The 22,385-nt window shown below is 47.6% G+C and overlaps 1 protein-coding gene across 2 annotated transcripts in view; it reads right to left on the bottom strand.

Annotated features, from left to right (window-relative positions):
• map1aa (microtubule-associated protein 1Aa) overlaps positions 1–22,385 on the bottom strand; it is a 127,117-nt gene that overhangs the window by 11,928 nt on the left and 92,804 nt on the right. For both annotated transcript variants that reach the window (XM_048520872.2, XM_048520873.2), the window contains 3 exons: positions 13,880–13,962; positions 12,707–12,844; positions 914–10,961 (listed from right to left, as the gene is read on the bottom strand). In XM_048520872.2, the coding sequence (XP_048376829.2) occupies positions 914–10,961; positions 12,707–12,844; positions 13,880–13,962 (10,269 nt within the window). The remainder of the gene's footprint in view (positions 1–913; positions 10,962–12,706; positions 12,845–13,879; positions 13,963–22,385) is intronic.

Genomic DNA, 22,385 nt, shown 5'->3' with positions numbered 1-22,385 from the left:
GGTACAGAAGGGCAGCCCTTCAGTAACTTCAGTGGGGGCAGGAATTGAACCCACTCTGTTGGTGTTAGACTCCTGTCTTGGTGGCAGTGTTTTAGGGGAAGGAGGAATACTGAGTAACTTGCTTATGATGCCTGCTGCTCTCAAAGGGACAGAGCATTTGCTGCTTCTGAAGCAAAACTGAAACAGATGGTGCGATATAAAGGAGCCTCGTGGCTGGGGCAAGATTTCAAGCGTTTGGACCTGACATCTTTTGATATAGCTAGAAGCCAAAAGAACTGCAGATGCTGTAAATCAGAAACAAAAACAGAAATTGCTGGAAAAGCTCAGCAGGTCTGGCAGCATCTGTGCTGTGAAGTCAGTGTTGATATTTCAGATTGTGACCCTTCCCTAGAACTGGGCACTGGAACCCAAACATTAACTCTGATTTCTCTCCACTGATGCTGCCAGACCTGCCAAGCATTTCTAGCATTTGTTTTCATCCTTTGGAAGAGCATTTGCTTCTTAAAAAGAAAGCTCTGCATTAACATAGCAACTTTCACAAGCCACAACCATCTCAATGCATTTAAGGTATTGTTTGAAAGGCAGTCGCAGCTACAATGCAGGAAAGACTGTAACCAATTTGCACTCTGTGAACTCCTACAAGCAACTGTGCAATAAGGACAAGGTCATCTGTACCTGGAACGTCGACTGGGAGATAAATATTGGTGCAAAGCAGGAGTCTCAGCTGAAAATAGGGTCCTTGGGCAGTGGAGCTCTCACCCAGCGCTCCAGGAGGCTCCAAGGGTGGGATGTGAACCGAGGACCTTGTGATTGTGAAACAAACACAATAGACTGGACCACAGCTGGTGCCGGGGGGTGGGTGTTGGTGCGGGTTTGGGTGGGGGGGGGGGGGGGGGGGGGGGGGGTTTCTCACCTGAATTTGACTTGATCCCATTGACCATAGCCTTGCCCATGCTGGGCTGGCTGGACCTGGAGATATCGTCTCGGTCATCGGCCCGGGACACGTGAACATCGCTTGCCCTGGAGGCTCGCACTTTTTCAGACGGCTCTTTCTCCTTCTTCTTTGTCGAAGCTGCCTTCGGCGATTTCTCAGCGGAGTCTTTGGCTGGAGACGGCCTGGCAGGGGCTGCCGGCTGCTTCCCCTTCAACTCCACTTTCCGTCCGGGAGACGCCGACTTCGACTTGTTCATCGTTTTCTTTGTGCTCTTCACCTTGTCTTTCAGGTCCTTCTTCATCAGTCGTTCCGCCTTGCTGATGTTCTGCTCGTTGGCCAGGACATCTGGATCGACCATGCAGACGTCCGGCTGTGGGGGGTGAGGCTGAGGGTCCACCAAGGGAGCAGGTGGTGGGTCAAGGCCTGGTCGCGCAGCTGAATGGTGAGCTGAGCCAGTGGTCTTGTCAACAGGAAGGTAGTCTGCATCTTCGTCAGAGTCAATGGCAGCATCAGCAGTGATTGAGGGACACTCCTCGGTTTCAGGGGGGACATCAGAGTCAGAGTTCAAGGGGAATGATTCGCTGCCTGAGGTAGGCGGCGTTTCTTCACCCAGGGTCACATGGGGTTGGTTACCCAACAGCTGGGGGGCGCAGTGCTTCTGGACCGAGGTACGGACATCGTCCTGGGAATGGCCGTCGTCATCGTCGTCGGACAGCTCGTGGGGGCTCGGGTTGATGAATGAGGGCGAGAGCTCGTCCTTCTGGTGCTTGTACTCGCTCGAGGTGAAGCCCAGCTTGTGGTCAGACATCGCCCCCGGGCACCCTTCCAACTCATGGGCAGCGTCCCCCTGGTCACCTGCCATGCTGCCCCTCTGAGCATCCGGCAGAAAGGGCCGGAAGGTCTGGTCAGCGGAGGTGAGAGAGGACGGCCGGACTAGACACTCTGCCTCGTCCTCGGAGCAAGATTTTCCGTGCTCGGAGCCCGGGCTGCTTTTGTCGCCTGACATTGCTGAGGTGCTGAAGGAGTCTCGATCTTTCTCCGGGGTGCCCTGCGCCGACAGGGGGCTGAAGCTCATCTCCGTCGGGCCATTGCTGGTGGCTGGCAACTGCTGAGTTGGAGGAGGGGGTTGGAACAGGGTCAGCGGCTGAGCTGCCCTGCTTTCCTCCAGCAGCTGCCCAACCTCCGATGGCACCACTACCTTCTCCAGTGTTGTTTCGCGCGCAGAGGGAGAGGCCTCTGACCGTTGGCATTCCACCCGACAGGATAGCGTGGAGTCTTCAATGTCACACAGGTAAGCTGAGCCATGTTCCACGGGCAGAGGCAAGAGGTCCTCCGCTTCCTCAGACTGGGAGGCTGCCTCGTCTGCTGGGACCAGGGCAGAGACCTCATCCAGGCTTCTCCCTTTGGCTTCACCGGGAGTTCCCGGCAAAACCGTGGTGGCGCAGGAAGGCAAGGGAGGCTGGAGGGAGGATTGTTGGGGCTGAGCTGAGGCACAGTGACCTTCCTCCAACTTTGCACCGCTCGGCTCCCCTGGATCGGCCTGTGGGAATGGTTTACATTCCACAAATGGACTCGGAAGTGACATTAGAGATTCACCTTTTGGCGACACCTCCAAGTATTCATCCTTTATCCTGCTGTCTTGTAACGGTGCAGCCAGGAACGGTCTCTCCTCCATAAAGGAGGAATATTCACATGGAGCCCCGGAATGCTTTACACTCTCCAGCTCTGGGCATTTGGATTTTGTTGTCCACGACTCTGCGAGAACAGCAGGTGGGGACTGCTGAATAGATCCGAGAGACTCCTGATCCCGGCCAAGGCAGAGATCGTCCGGAATTGGCTGCACCTGTCCCTCCCGGAGTCTGGTTTCTTCAGGATCTTTCCCTACCTCTTCGGATGGCACCGTGCCCCGAGGCTCGGTGAAGGGGAACATTTGTGGCTGGGATCTGACTTGCTCTTGATGCCCTGCATCGCTGCCGTCGGTAGGAGGGTGCTTTAGTCCGTGGGAAAAGCCTGCGAGATCGCCGGGGCACAAGACATCCTTTTCCTCACCGCTGGAAGTAAGCTGCTCTTTCTCGGATTTCGGTAGCTGCAGCTCCTTCTGAGTCTCCTCATGGCCACATTGTTTGGGGACACTGCCTACTGTACTCAATGTGTACCCCCACGGCTGCTGGCCAACACTGGGGCACACAGCGATCCCACCCACTTCCTGCATTTCCGAGTAGGAAGCACCCTGCTCCTTTTCTGGGTGAGATTTTCCCAATGGAGATTCTTTCTCGGATTTCTCTTTGGCACCTTTCTCTAACTCCGAGTCGCTGCTGCTTTCATCGGCTTCCTTCTCATAATAGCCCAGGATATTTGAATCTGGTTCTCTTTGCCCCATTGAGGTGTATTCAATGCTGCTCCCTAAGGCAGTAACGTCTAAATGTGGGATCTCAGTATAAGGCAGTGATGGGGTGGACCTGTCTTCTGACTCTATGATGCTTTGAGCTGGGATCTCTCTGTCTTCGAGCTGAGCAGGACGATGCACTAAGTCTGCTTTGGCTTGCCCATCCTGACCAGCTTCCACTGTTGTTTCAGAGAGCTCCCAACCCTTTCCTTGCCCCAACGCACTCAGCGAGGCTTCTTTCAACGTTGGAGATGGAGGTCCATGCACGTCTGGAATTTCCGTACAGCAAACCGACTCTTCAGCTCTCGGCTCACCTTCCGAAAGTGGAGGCTTCATGGTTGGTTCCTCTGGTGGAAAGCTACAAGGCGATAGATCTTTCTGCGTGGGTGCTGAGTCCATTCTAGGCTGCCCAGCCTCCCAGGTCATTTCGAAGGGCAGCTCTCTCTCCCGGGAGAGGTAGTCAAAATCTCTCGATTCCGCTTCCCTCTGAGACTTTGCCAGGTTTTCAAGGCCCAGAGCAGTGACTTTCTCATCGATCTCTGTGTAGGTGAAGGCTTTCCTCCCAGCTTCAGGGGCCTTGGCTGATGAAATATCTTCCAGCGCAGTCCTGGAGTCAACTTCTGCAGCAGGCGAGGGGCTAGTTGCTTTCTGGGATGCAGGCTGGTAGTCTAACAGTAATAACGGATCTCCGAATGCTTCAGGTGGATGGTGAGTTAACCTACTGGAACTCACGACCTCTCTTTCTCTCAAAATATCTGCGTACTCATACTCACTAGGGGGAGGATAGACGTCCTTTTGCCCCAGGGCTCGCTCCTCGTCTTTAAACACAGCATCACCTGTAAAACTGTCCAGTTGCTTCCCTTCTTTTGTGAAGCTCTCCCCAGTTGGTTTCTTGATCGACTCTTCAGCCACACGTCCCATCATGGAAACAGCAGTAACAAGTTGCTCTGCGCGAGTCTGAGAACGTTCGGGTTCGGGAGGAAATGGAACCGAAGGCTTCAGCTCCTGGGGTAGGTCAAGTTCCTTTTCAAACATTGCTGCATGCTCAGATTCAGGCCCTTTCCCTACAGTCCAAGAGTAATCAAGCTCACTGGGAGATTCTCGCTTTTCAGCTTCATAGGAAGAATGCTTGTGCTGGCTCCCCATCACCACCTTCTTTTCAGTGAGTGAATCCTTCAGTGAAGATGACTTGGTTAAACAGGATTCCAGAGTTGGAACGGCAGAGTCCTTTTCCACATAATATTGCGATTGGTAGGAAGGTGGATCCCACCGAGTGGAGTCGAAGGCAGGTTGTGCGTACGTGCTGATTGGTTCAGTCTCACTTGCTGAGAGACTTCCAATCTCTGAAGGCGATTTCTGCTCTTCTTCTGGGCTGGTGTGTGCGCTGTCTGTTTCCCATATTTCTAGACGCTCTGTTGTCTTCTCTTCTGCAAGGTGGATGCATTCATTTTCCTGAATTTCTGACTTTGCTCCCGTTTTGGGTAAATCAGAGTCTGTTGCAGGTTTAGTCTGAAGATGTAGAGAAGTCTCTGATTGTAACCAATCATGTTCCTTTACTTCTGTGGGTGTAATTTTATCCACCGGAACACTCTGATAGTCTACGGGTGAAACGTCCTTAGGAACTGTTGGCTTCACAGAAAGGTCCCCCTCACTTTTTGGCATGGCTGTCTTTTCTGTAGTCAGTGGTAACTGATCTGCAAGTATTGTCTTACTTTCCATAATCACAGGTAGATCTTCATCTTCCGATGAATAGACTGACTCACACAGCATTTCTGTTTTATCTTTTTGTACACCTCGTGTCTCACCGATGGAGCTTACTGGTGTATCAGTTGGGGAATATGTAGACTTGAAACTGTCTGGTCGCTCACCATCTTTTGTTGCATGCTCCTTCTCTGGGGTATCGGTGAGAAATTTTTCAGTTGTTGATTGTTCTTTCACAGCTTCAACTTCCTTCTGAGGGATGTCTTTAACCCCTTTTTCCATCAAGTCTTCCTTTTCCTGCACACACTTTTCCATTTTCTCAGCCTCTGCAGGGATCTTGTCTTCTGTGGGCTTAGTAGAATCCACAAGTTCACTCATTAATATATCTTTGCCCAATTTTTCTTTATCCATAACTTTGGTTTCCTCAGTCTCTTTTTTCTCCTTCATGGCATCTGGAGTTTTCTTCTCTGGTATCTCCTTATCCATCTTCTCAACATCATCAGATTTCTTTGCAAAGTCCTCCTTTTCCACTTTCTTGATTTCCTCTCTGGTCAACAGTTCAACTTCAATTGATTTTTTCTGAGCTTCAATTTTTTCCATCTTTTCAACATCTTCAGGTTTCTTTTCCACATCCTCTTTTTCCATTTTTGCAACGTCTCCAATTTTCTTTTCCGCATCCTCCTTTTCAACTTTTCCAACATCTTCAGGTTTCTTTTCCACATCCTCTTTTCCCATTTTTGCAACGTCTCCAATTTTCTTTTCCACATCCTCTTTTTCTACTTTCCCAACATCTTCAGGTTTCTTTTCCACATCCTCTTTTCCCATTTTTGCAACGTCTCCAATTTTCTTTTCCACATCCTCTTTTTCTACTTTCCCAACATCTTCAGGTTTCTTTTCCACATCCTCTTTTCCCATTTTTGCAACGTCTCCAATTTTCTTTTCCACATCCTCTTTTTCTACTTTCCCAACATCTTCAGGTTTCTTTTCCACATCCTCTCTTTCCATTTTTGCAACGTCTCCAGTTTTCTTTTCCAAATCTACTGGCTTTTCTGCCAGGTCCTCTTTTTCCTGCTTTCCAACGTCTCCAGGTTTCTTTTCCAAATCCTCTTTTTCTACGTCTCCGATTTTCTTTTCAAAGTCTTGTTTTTCTACTTTTGCAACATCTTTGGGTTTTTTCTCCAAATCCTCTTTTCTCATAATTTCAACATCTCCAATTTTCGTTTCCACATCCTCTTTTTCTACTTTTCCCACTTCCCCAGGTTTCTTTTCCACATCCTCTTTTCCCATTTTTGCAACGTCTTCAATGCTCTTTTCCGCATCCTCTTTTTCTACTTTCCCAACACCTTCAGGTTTCTTTTCCACATCCACTTTTTCCATTATTCCAACATCTCCAATTTTCTTTTCCAAATCTATTGCCTTCTTTGCCAAATCCTCTTTTTCCAGCTTTCCAACATCTCCAGGCTTCTTTTCCAAATCCCCCTTTTCCATTATTCCAACATCTCCAATTTTCTTTTCAAAGTCTTCTTTTTCAACTTTTCCAACATCTTCCACTTTCTTCTTCAAATCCTCTTTTCCAATTATTTCAATATTCCCAATTTTTTTTTCCACATCCTCTTTTTCTACTTTTCCCACATCTCCTATTTTCTTTTCAAAGTCTTCTTTTTCCATTATTCCAACATCGCCAGGTTTCTTTTCCAAATCATCTTTTTCTACTTTTCCAACATCTCCAGTTCTCTTTCCCAATTCCTCTCTTTCCACTTTTCCAGCATCGACAGATGATTTTTCTTCCTCCAATCTAACCACAATATCGGAATCTGCAAGTTGCTTTTCTGCAGCTTCTGTTGCCCCTTTTTCAGCATCAGTAGATTTTTTCTCCAAGTCCCTAGTTTCCAGTTTTTCAATGGTTCCAGGTTTGTGCTCCAGAATCTTGGACACCATCATTTCAGCATCTGCTGGTTCGAGCTCTGGGATCCCTGTTGGTGCCTGTTCTCCAAAAACAGGCTTCTCCTCCACAACTTTTCCAATTTCCACTTTTTTCTCCAAGAACTCTTCCTTGTGTGTTCGGGTATCTGCTGGTTTTATTTCTGGTTCTGTCGCTTTGTCTGGGGTAGGCTTTTTCTCCTGAACATCTCTCTCCAGTTTCTCAGTTGGCGCATGTTCAGTCTCATGGGCGTCTTTCTCCATTTTTTCTGTTGCTCGCAACTCCTGCTCGTGGAGCATTTTCTCTTTTGAAGTCAGCTCAGGCTCATAGGCATCGGAGTCCAGGACAATAGGTGAATAGGGCAAGAAATGTTCCCTGAATAGCTCAGGTTTCATTGGCAGGTCACTAACAGGACTCTGATGAGAACTAGGTAGCATTGTGTCTTTGCTCGGTGCCAGCTTGTCGGGGAGTAGGGAGGTTTGCTCTGGAACCTGTTCAATGAGTTCTGCCTCAACAGAGTCTGTTCTTTCCTCAACCGGTGACTGATGGAATGGCGTATGTCCAGCACTAGTTGGTCCTGATTGAGTTGGCGAGGCCATTTTCACCGTGCTATCGTCTGGGCTGATGCATTTGTCATCGCTTTCGGGCAAGTCTGCCTCAAAGTGTAAGGAAGGCTTAGGTTTCTGCTCAGTGCTTTGGAAGTCAGCACTGTGGCCGTCAGTAATGTATTCACCCAGTAAGTAGGGAGCTGGTGCGCTCTTTTCTGGAAACATCGATGCGTATTGGTCTCTTAGCTGTGTCGGGACCTCCACATTTGGCGTCTGGTCTTCATATTCTTCTTCCTCCTCCTCAGTCTTCGCAACTTCGGCCACAGGGTGGAAATCTTCAGAGGGTGGAGATTTGAAGTATTTGTCCTCCTCCAGAGAGGAGGTGGGCGATATCGTGCCTGCAGATGGGACATAGTCCCTGCCTTGAGTGGCCTCGGTCCTGGAGGAGGCCATGCTGTTGACTGTGTCCAACAGCAGGGAACTCTTTGCTGTCTCCTCGGTCTGGGGCGCGGTTACCGACGCCACTGATTGGTCTTCTGCCACCGAGGTAGCAAAGGAAGAAAGCTTGTCACACTCGGTGATGGAAGCAGCAGAGGAGATGTGCTCCTCTTCAGCGAGTGGGGCAGCAACAATCTCCGAGGGGTACACAATGACGACAGGCTCCTCTCTGGCAAAACCCTTGGCCCCCGTGTCAGCTGCTGACAAAGCCTTCATCTCCTTCATCCCATGGACCGTGTCGAATGACCGCGTGTCATCAGGCACAGAGATGTCATAAGTGTCCACTTCATACTTCAGGTGTGACATCTGATCTTCCTGCTCGTCATGAATTTCCTCGTCAGAAATAGTTTGCTCAGTCTCAGAATAGCCCGGAATGGTCTCGTCCTGAATGTATGAGATTGGTTCAGTGGCCGCCCCCACTGGTGTTGGCTGGGGAGCTGCTGTTAGCTCTTCCTTACTCTCAGCACCTTTGTCCCCTGGTGTTGAAATTTCCTTTTTCTCTGTTGGAGGCTTTTCATCTTCAGCGATATCCTGGAGTGGTTTGTCACTGACTTGAAGCTTGGTTTTAAGGTCTTCATCAAACACTGCTTCTTTCTCTTTGATTTTGACCTTATCTTCTTCTGCACCTTCCACTGTTTCTTCCAGTTCTGCTTTCTCCACCACCTCTTCTCCCTCGCTCTCCTCCACCTGCTCCTTTACTCCCAACGTTTCAATGTATCTCTCACACTTTTCCATTTCTTCTACTTCATCCTTCCTTCCGACCTCTCTCTCTGGTTTTTCTGGTGTTTTGTCTTGTTCCTCAACAATGTGGTCTTTTTCTTCACCAAGTTGAACTTTGAGCCTATCCTTAACGAAACTCTCTTTATCCTTCTCCATCCTTACCACCTTCTCTTCCAATTCGCTCATTTCCAATGATTCCTCCATTCCTGCAACTTCATCCTCAAACCTCTCTGCTGTGGCAGGTTCAGGTCGGCCAACAACCTGTTCTTTGTGTGGTGGTTCTCCCTCTACATCAGTTGTGTTGATCCCTTCATCTGGAGATAGAAGAGGGATCTTTGCATCGGTAACGGTCGGTGCTATGATCATGTCCTGCTGAGGGCTAGGCACTAACGCATCAGGAAGGAACTCCCCTCCCAAAGGAGTTGTATCTTCTACAGGGACAGGGCCTTTGCCTGGCTCCACCGAGACAGCCTCCACCATCCCTGCCTCTTCGTTTCTCAGCTGTTCAAAATCCTTGGTCAGATCCTCTGGCGACGACATGATGGACCTCTCCTCCTGTAACTGGGAGGCCGCTTGCTCAGCTGTCAGGGCACCAGGAGCCGAGGGCTCAAGCTTTTGCTCGGTGGCGGTGGCCTCTTTTGCTGCTTTGGTTTTACTGGAGTCGATTTTCTTCCCTGGCCCTTTCACCTTGTGTAACGTTTTCCTCACCTCAGGCGTGAACGGCTTTAAATCAGTTTTGACTGATTTCTTAGATTCCTTCTTGGCCTCTTTTTCCTTCTTTTTCTCATCTTTCTTCACCTCCTTTTTCTCTTCCCTTTTTGCATCTTCCTTCTTCACCTCCCTCCTTTCCTTTTTGATCTCCTTTTTCTCCTTGTCCTTCTTTTCTTCTGATTTGGCCAATTTGTCTTTGGTGTGTTTTTTGACAGTTTTCTCCTTGATCAGCTTCTTCTTTTCTGTTTTGATTGCATCTGTCGTTGCTTTCTCCACTTCAGATTTTGCCTTCTTCTCCTCTTTCTTTTCTGGTTTGTCCTCCTTCACTTCTTCTGTCTTAACCTCCGGCTGTTTTGGGAGCGCCTCCTCCGCTGGTTCCTCCTTCCTCGCTGCCCTGGCCACCGAAGGCTTGGGCGAAGATTTGAGGCTCTCTTTGCTGTCTGTCCTTTGTCTCATTTTGGTCTGCTTCACTATGGGAGTTGTCACACCAGCAGAAAGGTCCTTCTGAGTGGCGACTGGGTATTTGAGGAAGTCCAGGTGTTTCAGTTTCTCCAGCCCTTCCAAGATTTTATTCTGGGGGGCATTGCCCGGGAACAGGACGCGGACTATCTTCTCTGTGGGATTGGCAGGGTGCCACACAACTAGAGCCGTGATGGATGTGAGATAAGGGACTGAAATCTCTCCTTCCTTGCCATTTGGTAGCATGATGCCAGTCTTTGCTTTACTGTTGCCTGCCCACTTCTGCATCAGGAACTGCATTTCCTTGCTGTCTTTCACTGGGTTGAGAATATACATATCTAACCTGCCAACTCCCATCTTGTGAAACAATGGGATGGGGTCAATTGTGGCACCGACAATCCTGTTGAGGGGTTCTGGTTTAACACCTAGTTTGGTCAAGTACTGTAATGTTAGACAAGCCTCTTCAATGCTCCTTTTAATCTTCATAGAGGATTCATGCATCTTTAATTTGTCAGGCACATTGAAAAAAACCACTCCCAACTCAGGGGAGATAAGGTTCTTGATCCAGTCACTGTACGTGGTGGACCCTTGGGATTGCTCCTCATCCTGTTCAGCAATCTTTCTCTGGAGCAGTCCATTAATTCCAGGTAAATTGTCAGCACCTATGTGTGTCAGCAGTATGGAGTCAATCCTGTCCAAGTGACGGACCAGCTTCCAGAAGCAGGACTTCCTCTCGGACCCTCCATCCACGAGGATGTTGAACCCGTTCACGGCAAAAAGTGCTGAGTCGCCCCTCCCCCCGGGGAAGATGTAGCAGCAAGGTTTGGACAACTTGAGGAAGCCCCCCGAGGTCGGAGGTTCTAGCAGGTCAAAGGGCGAGGGAACCTCCACCGACTCTGTGAGGTATTCGGTAAACTCGGAGACGCCGTCCATCTCCGGCAGCATGGGGGCAGGGTTCACTTTGATGCTGATGAAACCCTGCAGGCTGTGTCGTTTGAGATCGCTCCAGTCTCCGTCTCCAGAGTGCCAAATGGTAATGCAGGCCTTGGTGTCAAGGTCAGTACTGCTCAGCACTTCTGTGACCTGAATCAAAAACAAGTAAACAACATTAGCCACACTTCACCCACCCACCAGAAGCACAACTCAGTCAGTCCACACAGTGGCTTCAACCTGAACTTAACCTTATTAAAGCATTCAAAACTCTTCCAGGACTTGACAGGTTAGATGTGGAAATAGGGTTCCCCGCTCCGCTCCCCCCACCATAGGCGGCACGCTGGCTCAGTTGGTTCGCACTGCTGCCTCTCAGCGCCAGGGGCCCCAGTTCAATTCCAGTCTCGGGCAACTGCACATTCTCCCCGTGTCTGCATGGAGCTCCCCCACTGCGGACCCCTGCACAGACGTCCAAAGGTAAATTGGCCATAGAATGTGCAGGCTAAGTGGGGTAGCCATGGGAAATGCAGAGTTACAGGGATAGAATGCATATGGGTGGGATGGTCCTCGGATGGTCAGTCTGGACCCAGTGGGCCGAACAGCCTGCTTCCGCTCTTTAGAGGGTCTATGACTGTGGGAGAGTTAAGGGCCAGAGGGTGATCATGTCAGAATAAGGGGTCTCACATCAAGTCTGAAACAAGGAGGAATTTCAGGGGGTAGCAAATTTGGAATTCTTTCCTGCAGAAGGCCGTCCAGGCTGGGTCAGTAAATACATTCAAAGCTGAGATACACAGGTTTTTAATCAGTGAGGGTTACGGGCGAAAAAAAGGCCGGGAAGTGGAGTTCAAAATTATCAGCCGTGATCTCATTGACTGGTAGAGCAGGCTTGATGGGCTGAATGGCCTACTTCTGCTTCTACATTTTAACAAGGATTGGAGGTACTTGAGATGGTACAAAAAGGGTTTACAGCCACAATGGCAGTGGCAGAGGATCAACAACCAGGAGGAGCCTCTTCACTCAGAGCAGGGAGAAACTGAACCTAATTCCCACAACAGAAGAGGTAGTTTGACTGGCTAAAGGCTCTGGACCGAGTGCTGGGAAATGGGCGTACAGTAGATAGGCGCCTGTATGGATACAATGGGCTAAAGGGTCTCTTTCATGCTGTAATATACTCTGTCAACGAGCAGCTGAGGTGAATTGTTTTGATATACTGAAGGAGGGGGGCTTGAGGGGGCAATGGGGTGAGATGACAGAGGATCAGGTGCTGCTGCGTCAATAGGGTCATGCCTGCCCAATAAGTTCCACCCGAAACTGAAAATGCTGAACACTTGTTTGTACTAAACTGAAGCATCCATTATTACTGATACTCCTCTCCCTGCTAAAGGCAGCGATTATAGCCGGGTTGTAGATCTTAGCACCCCTGAAAGCGTACTATCCATTGCCCAGCTAATACGCTTGAAGGACAGGCCAGCAGCAGTGCCGCTCAAAAATGGAAAACATGAGAGCTAAGATCAATCTGTCCCAAGCCAGCCTCTCCAGAAGGCATCCCGAGACCAGCAGTAAGAGTCTTGGATGCTTCTTCATTGTCCCCCAGTAGGGAGACAACGCCAATGGGACTACCCCTCATACAATGGGACAACGCCAATGGGACTGCACCTGTCCATAGGGGGACAACAATAATGGGATTTGTCCTTTGTACAGGAACAACACCAATGAAACTCTTAGTGAACTGGAGATCAGCCAAACTGGTTCTGACCAGCAATCGAAATGGGATCTGGGTCGGGCTGTTTATTGATTGAGCTACAGTACAGCTTTTCTCTCCTTTCCCTGACCTTACTTCACTCCTGCTTTTATTCATGGTGGTTCACGGACAGTGACTACAGGTTGGTAATTCTCACCTCTGGGTCTGCGAAAGTCTCAATGAATCTTTGAAAAGAGTAGGTTCCGGTCTGCAGAATGAGGTCTCCCTGGTCGGAGGTCTGTCCGCACAGTACCAAAAGCTTGTGGCGAGACGGGTCTGTCACGAGTGAGTGAACCTAGACCGAGACAGGAGAAACATCGTCATTGGAAACAGTTGCCTGGGTCTGCAGGGTCCCTCCATCCCGCCCTCTGCCCCCATGTTGCCTCTGAGCATGTAAAGGAGATGATGTCAGGGAAAGGAGTTCAAACCAACACCTTCGCACACACTGGAGAGGTCCTGATGGAAATCAAGCCAAGGAACTACCAGCAGCCAACGATGGAGGACGACCTTGAGAGCTTCATAACTCAATCGCTATGCCTTACAAATAGATCATTAGAAACCAAGAGGTTTGCCACGGTATGGAGCATGGAGGACCACTGTAGACACGAGCACAAAAGGACAGGCTATGTTTTCAAAATCATCGAAGGGAATGAAGGTGTCGCTGGCTGGGCCAACATTTAACAGTCAAACACATTGCTGTCTGGAGTCACATGTAGACCAGACCAGGTAAAGGAGGGCAGTTTCCTTCCCTAAAAGGCCATTTGTGAATCAGATGCATTTTTCTACAATGGATTCATATTCATCATTAGATTCTTGTTCCTTTTAATTATTAAATTCAAATTCCACCATCAGCCTTGGCAGGATTCGAATCCAGATCCCCAAAACATTATCAAGTCTCTTGACTAACAGTCCAACAATGCTACCACTAGGCCATCACCTCCCTGCTAATGTGGAGAGTTAGAACGGCCTCTGACTAGTTGTGATTGAATTCAGTCAAATTATCTACTGCCCAATCAAGAACCGAATCGGAGGACACTAAGAGAAAGTTTATTTGCACACATTTCTTTGTACGTTACAAATCTCCCACTCCTCACAAACTAGCCGCACCTTTCATTTGTATTTATCAAGGCAACATAAAAGAGTGTCAAAATTTCCTCTCACTCCTCCAATCATCTGCCTGAAGAGAGAGTCTTGACCTTTCAATTGATCTTCTCAGTGCTCCAGAGAGCTCCATCCCTGTCCCAGTTTCATAAAAAGACAATCTCTTGCCGTTCAGAGCAATGGGTAAAATAACTGAGCGCCTATGAATCCAGCAATCTGTCAGCATTACCTCAGAGGCCACTGTGTATTCAGCAGGATTAACTAGGACCACCGTCTCTAGGATGTCACTCCTGTGGTGAAGTGTCTTCTGACCTACAGCAAGAAGAAAACAGAATAGATTTCAATCACATAACACTCCAAAAAGTATCTGTCCGCAGCAGGTTACCAGGCTGCCAACTCTCCAGAACTCCCTGAAGTCTCCAGGAGTGCAAGATTCCCGGATTTCCAAGCCAGTGGCTGGGATTCATGAGTTGCCTGTTGCAGGTTGGACATTGCTGCAACAGTTCCAGTTCCAGACACATCTCACACTTGGAAATCTGTATTTCCCATGGCTAATCCCTCCCAGCCTGCACATCCTTGGACTGTGGGAGGAAACGGAGCTCCCAGAGGAAACCCATGCAGACATGGGGAGAAAATGCAAATTCCACATGGAGTTGCCTGAGGGTGGAATCGAACATGGATCCCTGGTGCTGTCCCCTGAGCCACCATGTTGCCCCATCCAGTGCCTTTCCAATTCAAGCTCAGGGTCTCTCCGACCGTGTAATTACAGTTTTCTGAATAAAAGCAGATGCTGGAAACAAACACAAAGTGCTGGAGAAACTCAACAAGTCTGGCAGCATGTGTGGGAAGAGAGAGAAACAGAGCGAACACAGACTCAAGATGGGTTTACTTGGTTCCTCCCTCCATAGATGCTGCCAGACCTGCTGAGTTCTTTCAGGATTCTGTGTTTGTTACTGAGTTGGAATCACTGTTGGAATCCGGAGAACAGGGAAGCCAATTTGTGCATAGCAACCTCTGCCAAATAGCACCATGATTATGACCAGATTGGCTGTTTCTGGTGTTAACAGAGGGATAAATATTGGCCTAAGACAAAAGTGAGCTTATTTGAATAGCATTGTGGGTTCTTAACCTTGATTTAATGTCACATTTTAAAGGCAGCAGTCCCTCAACACTGCATTAGGATGTGCTGTCCTGGATCATGCCTCGTGTATGAATTAAACACTTCGACCTTCTGACTCACAGGCAGAGATGGTCCCACTAGGCCACGACTGACAGTTCCGGGAACAACGCAGGAACACAAGAAACACAGATTAATGATGTCAGCGGTAAAGTTTGTCCAGATATTTGGTGCCGTTGGAGGGTAGAAACTGATATCTAATTGCTCCTAGCCACATAGGGAAAGGAAACATGAACTTCGCAAGAATGCAATGACTCACTCAGTAATCAGAACATATTTTCACTCGTGGGGGAAATATTAAGCTGAGGCTCATTGGTGTTGGGCGGCTCCCAATAATACAAGGTGGCAATTGTGGAGAAACCCCTTTGCCCAGTGAGTGCAGAAAATGTGAAGCTTGCTCCCATTGGGAGAGGTTGAGTAATATTTAAGGAGATAAACACAGGAGGGCAGACTATCATTCTTATAACGCTTTTCCCAAACTTACATTGAAAAATATTTCAGGAAGCACTTTCAAAAACAGCCACTATTTTAGATGTGGGAGAAAGTGGCAGCTAATTCGCAAACGGCAAATTAACAGCAATGGAATCAATGAGAGAAGGTAAACAGCACACCTGCAGCAATGTAGCACTCGATGGACCGCAGTGGAATTTAACCCCATACAGAAAGGGTGTCACCAACCAAGCCACAACTAACATGGAGGATGAACTATCCTGCAGGGAGTGACCAGGTTTAGTTCAGCTTCCTCCTGGCTGAAATATCCCCTCACTCTCACCCTTCAGTGTACCACCCAACAACACCAAGATGCAAGTTCCAATCCACGTTCTATAATGCTTTCCTCTCTTGTAATAGTGCTCGGCTGAGAAGCAGAAAGGTTTGTGTAAGTATGGCAAAAAGATTCTCTGCAAAAATTCCTCATGCTTTTCGATGGCGATTAGCTGATGGATGAAATTTTTGTACAAGTCACACAATGTGCCTTGTTCTATCTATTCTCTAAGAAAAAGTCTCTCCTGCTAACACACTATCACACCCCAGAATAAAAAAAATCCCAAAATGATATAAGTCGTGTTTACATAGAAGTCCAAGGCTTTTGAGAAACAAGTCTTGTTTGAAGCAAATTGGTAGCAGATATGTTTTGATTGAGCCTCAATGAGAGGTCAACCCATTGAGGATAAGAGTGAACATTTAGTACTCTGACTACAAGACTACAATGTTCTACTCACTGTGTCCAAATCAGGGAGTTTTGGCACCACATCCTCTCAATGGATTCTGGTCCATCTACATCCATTAACTGAAGTCATCCCTCCCACCACCCAATCATTTACCCTCCTTTGTAAAAGCCCAACTTCAGAAAGTTGCCCCAGGGATGGAGTGATATTATGGAGCACCAGAGTGCTTCACAACTAAGTCAGTATTTCTGAAGTGTGGTCACACTGTCACAAGGCAAGAGATTCAGCAGCCAATTCATCACAGTAAGCCCCCACACAGCAGCAATGTGATAAAGACCAGATCATCTGAGCTCAGGGTGTTAGTGCAGGGATAAATACTGGCCTGGAGACCAGGAGAAAACTTCTTCATAAAACTGCTTACTGCTACATTACTTGAATAAAGCCAAAAAGAGAAACAATTTTCCAAAGATACACACATTTTCTACAGACACTATAGCAACACTTCAGGGACATTTAGTCAGACACATGCATGGACAGGAAAGAGTGGGGATACACACCATGAGCAGGCAGATGGAATTCATTTAAAATGGCATCATGATCAGTGCTGACATGGTGGGCTGAAGGGCCTGTTCTTGTGCTATCGTGTTCTATGAAGCCTGATTGGCTAAGGCATTGCCATGCCAGAAGTGAAGGGGAACTATAGGCTCCCAAGCTCTTGGGTAATTGACCAGAGTCAACTTGCCAACCAAACAGCACCCTTTCCTCCTGTAGCGTAAATTGTTGTGGCTGTTTGAAATTTGGCATTCTTGTGCTGGTCCTGATTGGTGCAGGATGAGGAGCTTCAACAGGGTGTGTCTGTTTTCAGCAATATTTTTCAAAGTAATGGCACTGTGTTCTTTTACAGCCACCTGGAGCACAGCTGAGGCCTAGTTTTAATAACTTACTGAAAGGAAACCTACTGCTCACATGGACTAACCCAGAGGTTTCCATTTCAGTCAACTGCACAGCAACACGCTAAGATTAAATCACATTCAGTCATTGCCAATTGTCCCATCAGCTTGTCAATCAGAAGCAGGTAACCCCTTTCCCCACCATTCAATAGCAACATAACAGGCTACCATTTATACTGAAACCACATCCTGCCCATTATAAGGACCCTATATTTGAATAGAAGTACCTACTCCCACTTGCTTTCTACATTTAACATTCGAACTGCAGTTCATCGATATTCTCACATTTTTATTATAGGTCATATTTCAAAATAAAGTACTGCATTGGCTCTAAAGTATCTTATGGAGGCAAAATATGCAATACTAAAGCTAGACACCCAGTGATTATGGATGAGAAGGAAGCCATTCAACACAATAAATCCATGCCAGGCCTCTAAGTCAGTCCCATTCCCACACTCTGTTCCTATTGCCCTGGAAGTCTGCTTCCTTCAGGTCCCTGTCCAATTTCCTTTGGAACTCATTCAGCATCTCTTCTTCCACCCCACTTCACAGACAGCAGATTCCCAGAGAATTAAAACTCTACAGCATGGATAAGTTCATCTTCGTGCCTCCCCTGAATCTCTCTCACAACATCTAAAACCTGGGTCCCCTCACCACTACACTATTATATAAAACTTTTTGATTATGTCATAACCAAACTACTTTTTCTTTCTTTTCCCAGGTTCTTCGGTGTGAAATACTTTGCGTACGGGAACCAGAAGTAAATATGAAGCTGCTGTCTGAATTTGACGTTCACAGCGTCATGAGTCCAATGACTAATCACCAAATTCCCACGGAAGGGGTCAGAGCCAGAGATGTACATTTCCCAGGCTGGTAACCCCTGTCAGTCACGGAACTGCAGTGAGTCGATTACAGACAAAACTGGGAAATTATACTCGACGCAGAAATTGAATTTCAAGGTGGTTCCTTCCTTTGTGTAAAACTGTCTCTCTTTATGCAGCCCATAATGGCTGTGGATTAAAATATCCCAGGATTAGTTCTCCCATTTTAGTCAAAAGGCTCGAAGAGATGCCTAGCACCTTTCAAGGAACACAATGTCTCGCCTGAACACAAAGACCACTACTGTGCAAGTAACACAACCCAATTAGTCAGTGCTGCTAACGTAGAATGGGATTCAGTCAGTATGCAGCAGCTGAACATATACAAAGGGCTGGCTTCCCCCATTATGCATCAGCCCAGTCTGCAGAGCGTGAGAGGGAGCATCCAGCTACTTCCAAACAACAGGCTCCATCCCCCATCAGCCTTTACCTTCCTTGTCTGCTCAAGCCCCGAACCCTCCTCCCATTTTTTGGAGCAAACCTATTTTCTAACCAACCTGCTCAGCCATGTTATCACACACCTCTGCAGCAGGTGCGACTTGAAAACAGGTCTCCTAGCTCAAAGGTAGGGACACTATCACTGCAGGCCAAGAGCTGTAAGATGACTCAGGGTTCTTCCCCACTAATGCCATGAACATTACTGATTATAGTACAGGGAGTTTTCATTAGCAGCGGAGAGATAGGAGGGGCCAGTGTGATTTGGATTTCTTCTGTTTGAGAGAATGTTTTACCATCGAGGGCAATCCTTGCATGGACTGTCCCTGGATCCTTCTAGTTTGATAAGTTAACCTGTTCAATGTTATGACACTCCTTCAGGTCAGGTGGGACTTCAACCCTGGCCTCCTGATCCAGAGGAACGGTTACTATCACTGTACCACTAGATACAATTAAGACCAGAAGAAATAGGAACAGGAGGCGGCCATTCAGCTACTCCAACCTATCCCATCATTCAATAGGAGTGTGGTTGATCCAACATTCCTCACATCTGCTTTCCTGCCCTTTCCCCATAACTCTTCATTCCTTGACTGATGAAGAATCTCTCTATCTCAACCTTAAATTTATACAAGGACTCTGCCCCCACAGGTCTCTGGGGCAAGGAGTTCCAAAGACACTCAACCCTCAGAAGAAACTCCTCCTCATCTCCACCCTAAACTGGACCCCCTTAATTCTGAGACTATGGCCACTGGTCCTCGACCCTCCCATGAGGGCAAACATCCTCTCAGCATTGACCCAGTTTCCTTCTGCACATTTATCCTGTCTTCACAGCAAGACCCACCATACGGTGCCTCACAAGAATTCATACCTTCTCAAGCTCCTGAAAACTGGGCAAGTCTCTCCTGCTTCACCTTTCACTCGCTTACTGAGCTCTGACCTGATCATCTCTCCCAGTGACTCCACCTTGATGGGCCTACTTTCAGGCCCAGAGCCTGGCTTTGTTAATTGAGGAGAATGATTGGCCTTGCATAAGTTTCATAAACAGACTCTAGTCCCACTTTGACTTCTGCCATAAAGAAAGGTTTGCATTTAAATAGCACTTTGCACAACTCATCAACACAATCTGTTTTATCACCAATGAAGAGCTTTTAGAAGGGTGGCCACTGTTACAATTTAAGAAGCACGACTGCCATTTTAGGAACAGCAGGGTCCCGTAAACAACAGAGCAATATTACCCCAGGAATTTTGTTTTGTTGATCAGTAACATAGATAATAGGCCATTCAGCCCTTCCAACCTGCTGCACCATTTGCGGCAGCCTAGGTGCACACAGCAAGCCTCCACAAATGGTCAATGTTACAATAGCTTAGATTGATATTGGCTCCCACAGAGAACTCCCCTGCTCTCCTTCGACCTTGTAGCATCCAGCACCAAGAGCAGGCCCAACCTTGGTATGGTATCATAGGGTGAAGGGTCTCAGAGCATCTAACAGTGCAACACTCCCTCACGTTGTCCCGGCTGTCTGAACCTTGTGGTGAATTACACATGATAACTTCATGTGGAAAGAGTCTGTATGTGGGGCTAAACTGGGTCAGTCACTTGCAAGCCTGCTAGACAGTAGTCACTAATTGATTGCAATCTAATAGTTTGAAATCAGGAATGCGCTGCCTAGAAGCAGATTTAATAGGAGCTTTCACAAGGGAATTCAGTTAATAATAATACTTAAAGGAAATATAAGTAATTGCGGACAGAATGACTGGCAGAGAGAGAAGATTGGGGAGTGGGACTAACTGGATTATGCTGTCGGGGAGCTAGCAGGAGTACAATGGGCTGAAGGGTTTCTGTTTGTGCACAGCATTGCTGTACAATTCGAACATCAGAGATATATCAATACCAAAGAGCACCCCATGCAGTTGTGGCATGAACAAATGCAGCAAGAACCTGACCTCCCCCAAAGCCAGTCTACCATCTTATGATGGAATACTTGGTCTGGATGGGACAACACGCGAGAAGCTCAACACCATCCAGGACAAAGTGGCCCCCCACTCGATTGGCACGACATCCCTTAACAAACAGCCTGATATTTCTCCACTACCAATAGAGAATGCCATCTACATACCTTTGTACTAAATGTTGTGAGGAAATTTTTTGGTAAACAACACCCTTTCTTTATACATGCCTCACCCACTCAGGCCTGCATCATAGATCATCAATTCAAACAATTCCCTTGTAATTGCATTTGACAGAAATAGGGAACAACTGCATCGAGGATGAGTGAAATCAAACTCCATGAGTTTTATAATGTAGAGATGTCCCGTTACAGCCAAGATCCCAAAGGGACATAGGACTGCGATTTCCAGTGGTATGAGACACCATGCACCACCCGTAGCAAACTGTTCTTAGCACAACACTGTCTCCATCCTGGTGGGGGTAAAACCTCAGACCAAGGGCACAAAAAGGGCATCTACAGGGCTCTGCATACACGGGCACGGGCACACACACACATGGGGGTCCACGTACACGGGCATGGGCACAGGCACACACACAGGGCTCTGCGTACATGGGCACACACACACATGGGGGACGGCGGGCATGGGCACGTGCACACACACACAGGGCTCCGCGTACATGGGCACGGGCACACACACACATACATGGGGCTCCGTGTACACGGGCATGGGGGCGTGCACGCACAGGGCTCCGCGTACACTTGGAATGCCACTAGGCCAGGCTGGTGCCAGGTTCGATTCTGGTTTGTGGCTCTGTTGCACTGACAAATCCTCAATCCTCTGGGACCCTTGACTATTTTCACAGATACCACCACCCCACCCCGCACCCCCTTGAAAAAGTAACTCCTGTGCCTTCGTGTTTCTATTTCTGTTTACCAAACATCTCCCAATTACCCGACAACTACAGCACACCCAGGATTTCTCAAGCAATGCTGCAAGTACGTTGCTATGACCGCAGGCTCCAAGGCCTCTGACACCCCGATTGAAAAGATGGCAAAAAAAAATCACTCGCTCACTGTCAATGATTTAATTAACCATCCACCTCCAAACATTCCACATGTTACTCTGACGGTATTTCTTTTCTAGTTCAAAATTACACACTGAGCAACAACCACCGCTTCAATCCATCACTATGGTTACCAAGGAGTTATTAGACGCTCAGAGACTCCCAGCTAGGCCACAATCAAACAAAGTGAGTCTGTCTGTGGAGGACACCGTTCACTCACACATTAGGGAGTACGAGTTACTCTAAAGGTCAGCTCTGAAGCATGTTGGGATGTCTGCAGGCTGTGAAATGTGCTTTTAAAAGCAAGTTTCTTCTTTAATTTCATTTAAACCCAAGACCAGTGTTAGTAAATGACTTAGATGCAGGGACTGTAGGGTATGGTTGCTAATTTTGCTGATATGTAGGGAAACAAGGTGCAAAAAGAGAACATAAGGAGCTACAACAAGATCCAGGTAGGTCTAATGAGTGGGCACAGACGTGGCAAATGTACCACTGGATAGCAAAACGTGAAGTTGTCCATTTTGGCAGCAAGTATTAAAACAAAAGCAAATTAGCTAGAAGGGTGCAGAGCTCCAAGATGCAGAGGGATTGGAGTGTCCTCGTGCATGCATCACAAAATATTAGTCTGCAGGTACAGCAAACAATTAGGAAAGCTAACAGCAGTCTATTATTTATTACATCAGAAGTCAAACGACACCAAGTTATAGACCAACAGGTTTATCAAAAGCATTGAGGGTTGCTCCTTCATCAGGTGAAATGTCGCTTCTGATTCCGTCCACCCCAGTCCAACACCAGCAGATTTACATCGTTATTTATTACGAAGGGAACTGAATTTAAATGTGGAGATTATGCTTCAGTTATACAAGATGCTGGTGAGAACACTTTTGGAGTATGTGAACAGAATCGGTTGATAATGTAAACGCTTCGGAAGCAGATTTGAGAAGGTTAACGAGACTGATACCTGTGTGGGAATAAGTGGGTTGTCTCATGAGGAAGATTGGTCAGGCCAGACTTGCATTCAGTGAGATTTAGCACAGCAAATGATTTGAGACATTAAAGTTATTGAGGGACATCGACAAGCTACTTATTTCAAAGGAGTGTTCCACTCATGATAGG

This window comes from Stegostoma tigrinum, chromosome 36 (assembly GCF_030684315.1).
Source record: "Stegostoma tigrinum isolate sSteTig4 chromosome 36, sSteTig4.hap1, whole genome shotgun sequence".
Taxonomy (NCBI): Eukaryota; Metazoa; Chordata; class Chondrichthyes; order Orectolobiformes; family Stegostomatidae; genus Stegostoma; species Stegostoma tigrinum.
This window is presented reverse-complemented; position numbering and strand designations above follow the sequence as displayed.